The sequence below is a fragment of the Rattus rattus genome, chromosome 2 (genome assembly GCF_011064425.1).
Source record: "Rattus rattus isolate New Zealand chromosome 2, Rrattus_CSIRO_v1, whole genome shotgun sequence".
Classification (NCBI taxonomy): Eukaryota; Metazoa; Chordata; class Mammalia; order Rodentia; family Muridae; genus Rattus; species Rattus rattus.
The window spans coordinates 101,937,629-101,943,780 of record NC_046155.1 but is presented as its reverse complement, the minus strand read 5'-3'; the positions used below and the strand labels follow the sequence as shown (position 1 = coordinate 101,943,780).

Sequence of the window (6,152 nt, the reverse complement as noted above, 5' to 3'; positions counted from 1 at the left end):
AATGTTATCTGTAGAAAGTTTTGCCCAATTTTGCTAAGACTGAAGTTTACTTTTGAAAACTGATAAGGACACTACAGGAATCACCAAGGATTGAGTGAAGAGTACCTGTAAAAATCACTGTAGCACTTCAGAAGTGTAAGATCAGTATAAGTACTAAGACAGGCCACTCATCCATCCCAGGAGATTGTACCATACTCTTTGCTTGGATGCTAAAAATGAATCATGTTCTTTAGTTGCCTACGATGTCATTAATATGTGAATTCGTACAAAGAGGTTGGAAAATTAAACATGGTTGTGTTCCCATGTGAGCATCTGAACTTCCCAAAGAAACATTAAGGTAATGTGTGAAGACGCTGTGGGAATTGCACCAGCACATATGACGTGACTTCTAATTATAGTTCAGCTCACACTAGACAGTATGTAAAGGAAGGAAAGATTTCCATAGCATTTTCCAGAGATGTGCAGAGTGTTAACAGGAAATGCTGATTTTTCTCAGTCTAGAAGATATTTCTCCTATCTTTTCTTGTAGGCATTATGGAAACAGGTATGTAAGTCACTTTTGGTCATTAGAAGAGCAGCAAGTGGTAGTAAAAACCCACAATGCTTACACAAAAGGAAACCAAGAACTTTAGCACTTTTGAGATTGGTTGTTTCCTTTTCCTAATCCTAGCCTCCAGTCCTCCCTGCATGTGCACAACGTATAAGGAAGTTGAGCTACATTAACATACATATATATGTATATATATGTATATATATATAATATATATATGTACACACACAAACATTTCCAAAACTTAACCAACTGATGGAAAAATAAACTACAATTAACCTAGTATTTTTTAAAAGATTAGAATCATTAAATATTCCCTTAATGAGCAATTGTAGAAACACTAAACAATTTAACTTTTGATTAAAGAAAAAGAGAATTAATAGAGAAGATGATTGAGCTGTGGGCTAAATAATAAACAAATATGTTAGGAAAACTATAAGAGAAATGCAAGAAAATATCAATAAATGTTTTATTTTGTATATGAAGAAAAATTAAAAAATAAAATCCCCAAACACTAAAAGTATGTAAGAATAATTGAAGTAATGACATATGTAATACTAATATTACCTTTATTAGTAGTTTAGTTTATTTAAGTTGTTGAATCTTAATTAACACATTCCCCACTTATATTTCCTCAATACAGTTATCATTTTAAGAAAAAAATTTTTATCCTACTTTTTTATGTAGAACTATACTAAAATTTAAAGACAATTTATTTATCATATTGAAACAAATAAATGGGAGTGCAGTATAAAAATCACAATCATTAATAAAAAGCATATATCATTGAGAATATACATATATAATATGTTCATATATATTTATATATACATGAATATGCAGAAGAAGGTTAGGAAAAAGAAGACACTTAGAGAAGGGACAGAAGAAACAGGAGAATATTCATGTTATGAAATACTAAGGTACAGTAACTTATTCACTATTCATTAGTTACTCAGTGCTTATTGATACTATGGAAAGAGTGGTTGTACATTTCATGGCACTTTTTTCTCACACCTTTTGTAAATGGAGAAATGCATCTTGTCCAGGACATAAAAACAAATATTTACATACATAGATATACATATATATGTACATATGTATATAAAAAGAGTGTGTATGTGTATAGATATAGACATAGACATAGACATAGACATAGACACAGACACAGACATAGACATAGATATAGATATCCGGCAAACATTTCTCACTTTCAATTGAATATTTTTCATAAGCACACAGTAATATGTCTTCGTTATATAATATATGTAAAATGGTTTTTATTTGGAAAGTTTTTCGTCTGCTGTGTATATTTATGGTGTATGTCTGTGATGAGATAGATTGAGATAGACACAGAAAGAGAAGAAATAAAATATTCACACATAGAAAAGATATATAGACATTCTCAGTTCTACATAAAAGAGTCTTATCAGTAAGATTCTGTATCTGAAAAATGCCATATGAAATCCCATTTCATCTCTGATTGTGTGAATTTAGGTGAGGGCAGAGCACAGAAGGAGCATCCCCAGCACCAGCTCCAGTCTAGTTGAGAAGCCATATGCCTGCAGGCTGAGGCAGCATGCCTCATCCCAACAACACCATCTTCAGGCCTTCAGTGCTGACTCTGACTGGGATCCCAGGCTTGGAGTCTGTGCAGTTCTGGATTGGGATTCCTTTCTGTGTCATGTACATCATTGCACTTTTGGGGAATTCTCTGCTTCTAGTTGTCATCAAAGTTGAGCGAAGCCTCCATGAGCCCATGTACCTCTTCCTAGCAATGCTTGGAGCAACAGACATTGCTCTCAGTACGTGCATCTTACCGAAAATGCTAGGGATATTCTGGTTTCACCTTCCAACCATATACTTTGATGCCTGCCTCTTACAGATGTGGCTGATACACACATTCCAATGTATTGAGTCCGGCATCTTGTTTGCCATGGCCATGGACCGCTATGTGGCCATCTGTGATCCTCTAAGACATGCATCCATCTTTACCCAGAGACTCCTCACTCAGATAGCAGTTGGAGTCACACTCAGAGCAGCCCTGTTTGTAGCTCCATGTCTCATTCTCATCAAATGCAGGTTGAGACTCTACTGGACCACTGTTGTGTCCCACTCATACTGCGAGCACATGGCCATTGTGAAGCTGGCAGCAGAAGATGTCCGTGTCAACAAGATCTATGGTCTCTTTGTGGCCTTCAGTATACTTGGACTGGACATCATTTTCATCACACTCTCCTACATTAGAATATTTATAACTGTCTTCAGGCTCCCTCAAAAGGAAGCAAGACTCAAAGCCTTTAACACATGCATTGCCCACATTTGTGTCTTCTTGGAGTTTTACCTTCTGGCCTTCTTCTCTTTCTTTACACATAGGTTTGGCTTTCACATTCCATCCTACATTCACATTCTCCTGTCCAACCTTTACCTACTTGTCCCACCTTTGCTGAATCCTATTGTTTATGGTGTGAAGACCAAACAAATTCGTGATCAAGTGTCCAAAATTTTGTATTGTAATTATTCTTCTTGATTTTTCATTTCTTTACTTTTGTTTCAAATAGCTAATCTCCTCAACACCCTTTGATTTTTTGCTTTGCAGGTTCTCTCTCTCTCTCTCTCTCTCTCTCTCTCTCTCTCTCTCTCTCTCCCTCTCCCTCTCTCTCGCTCTCTCTCTCTCTGTGTGTGTGTGTGTGTGTGTTTATAAGTGCGCGCGCGCATGTGCGTATGCACGTGTGCGTGAGAGAGAGAGACAGACAGAGACAGAGAGAGGATGTGTATGTTTTTGTTTGCAATTGCATGTGAAAGCCAGAGGTCAAGATTTATTTTACTTTTTAACTTAGGTTTTGTTTTTCTTTGTTTATTTGAGTGTGGTTTCTTATGGCCTGGTGCTCACAATTAGATTGTTGTGGCAAGTAAGTCTTCATTCACCTTTCCAGCCCTCGAGCTAAAACATGTGCCATTACACTAAGTTTTTCACATAGATTCTAAAGGGTTGAATTCATATTTGTGCAACAAGCACTTAACCAACTGAGCTATGGCAACCTAAACCTCCTGATAAATGTTTAATCTGGCTCCCTTGGAACAGGGACTAAGTCTTAGTTTAAATTTCCTCTCACACATGGTAAAACTTTGACTGCTTCTTAATTAATTCGCTATCTGTTATAGATGTAATTAATACAATTCTAATTAGATTTGATCATAATTTGATATAAAAGACTCCTATTTCTGTACAAATTAAAGTTTTAATAATGAAAGCTTTTCAAAAGGTAACTCTACAAGCTAAACACTTGAAATCCTAGGTAAAAGAATGAAGGGAAACTGACACCATTACGTATGAACTTCATGTAAATGCACATAAATCATTTTACAATTGGAGGTAGTCATTTGTTTTATAATATTTAATCACATTCAGCACCACTGTACGGATGATTAAATATAAGTCATTATTTGTATCCTTGTGAATTGAGGACTAATTAGGCAATGAAAATTTAAGTATCAGTTAACATTTAATTGTAGTTTCTTCTTTTCAACATCATATCTGGTATAGCTTATGTCAGACACACATATAACAAATTATAAAATAAAATTAAACATTATGCCGATAGTTCACAGATAAAATAAGAGGTCCTCAAAAATCAGATAGTTTTTATTTTTGTGTTTATAATTTCTTCATTGTTTTACATTTCTATAGATCTAATATCTGGAATAACTACCACACTTGCATAATGAGTAGGAAGCATGTGTGTTTGTTAGATCACTTTTTTCCTTAGAGTAAGATTTGTTATAAAGAGTTTTGCACTGGATAGAACAATGGATTTTGGATATGCTCTAAATACCTGGCTTAAATGAAAAAGATATCGGCAGACAGAGTCAAAGATGATGAGCTATCTAATTAGACAGGCAAATAGTAGCAAATTTGGGCACATGTGGTATTTAATATGTAGACTAGAGAAGGCCTCATTCTGTACTTTGTTTCCTTGTTATGATGTGTTTATGTTATGCTTTTGGTATTCCCTTGCCATGTTCATATTCAAAGTATTTGATACTAATTACGTGATTCCAGATGACTCCATACAAAATGCATGCATTTCACTTGTTATTTTATTTTAATTTTTATAAAATTATTTATTTTATGTATGTGAGAGTTTTGCATGCATGTATGTTTGTGGAACTTATTAATACCTTGTGCCACATAGAGGTCAGTTTAAGACAGTTTTGAGCCATCATTAGGTGCTAGAAATTGAAACTGGGTCCTCCAGAAGAACAGTAAAGTACTTTTAATCTCTTCAGTCCTGAGAACTATTGTTCTTGTGTGCAGTCATGATAATCTGACCTCCCTAATTTATTTTTTGTTTCAGAATTACAATAAAATCCAGTGGCTTCAGTGGGGCTTAAAAGCTGTTTTGTACTTGGGCATCACTTGAAAGTGTTGTTCTCTTAAGGAAGTGTTTTCAGATGCTCATCTTCCACTCACTCTCACTTGGTATGTCCTCTGCCAGGAATTCCTCGCTCTGGTGTGATACTGGTGAAATGAGGTTATTCTCTAAGACTAGATGTTTAGTTTCTTTAAATTATCTTTTTTTAAGTTACTTTATTTGGGTGCATGGTTAGCGTGCATTCATGTCTGTGCACCAAATACACACCTGGTGCCACAGAAATCAGAGGCAGGAGTCAGAGTCCCTGGAACCAGAATTATGGACTGTTGATAACCACAATACCTGTGCTAGGATATGAACAAAAGTCCTCTGCAGGAGCGGCCAGTGCTCTTAACAAAGAGAGGATATCTCAGGTCACATATATTTTTATTTATGTTGTCATTTCTCCTAGGATGTTTCTTTTGGGGCTCTGTTTTTTTTTTTTCTTCTTCAAGATCTACTGTCTTCCATACTGGGGCCAACCTATGTTATATCAAAATTATGAGCAATTTTTTAATCCGAAGAAATCCAAGTACATAAACTATTGTAATTTATTGCCACCCACTTTTTATTTCATGAGTGTCACTTAATAAATAATGCATTGGATTAACTCTTTCATGCTCGTTTTAGTTGTTCTCTACATAGCCATCACTGAGAAAAGAAATTTAAAGCAGGACATCTTTTAGGGGATGTGCATAGATTAAAATCTACCTGTGTTGCTGATAAATAGAATATTGAAGAAAATAGAATGCTTGCATATCTGCTTGACAGTTGTAAAATGAGTAAAGGGAATCAGGTAGCAATTTATCACTACCTTAGGGTCTTAGATCCTGTGGAAATCCAGGACTAATGTCTAAATGAGGGACCTATTAACGTACCCAAGGGTATGCTGGCTGACTGCTAGCTTCTCCCAGCATCTCCCAGCATTGCAAGTACCTGTCCAAGCATCCTGGATATCTCAGCACTTCTCTTCCCAGCACCTTCCCTCAGACTTGTCCAGCTGCTGAGCTTCACTCCCTTCCCCCAGCTGCCCTTCCCAATAGAATCCAGGTATTCCAAATCATCTTCATCTTCATAATAGAAGGCAAGACCTCAAATAGGACAAAACCTGGAGCTGGGGATTAGCATCCAAAAAGAGCAATGGATACTCAAGGTTTTGAGAATTAATTAACATCTAGGAAAACAAATCC

General features: G+C 35.8%; 1 protein-coding gene across 1 annotated transcript; it reads left to right on the top strand.

The window, feature by feature from the left end:
* The first annotated feature begins 2,126 nt into the window (after window positions 1-2,126).
* On the top strand, window positions 2,127-3,077 carry LOC116894020 (olfactory receptor 52A5-like). The gene has a single exon (XM_032895736.1). The coding sequence runs from the start codon at window positions 2,127-2,129 to the stop codon at window positions 3,075-3,077; it is 951 nt and encodes a 316-aa protein (XP_032751627.1).
* Window positions 3,078-6,152: the final 3,075 nt, after the last annotated feature.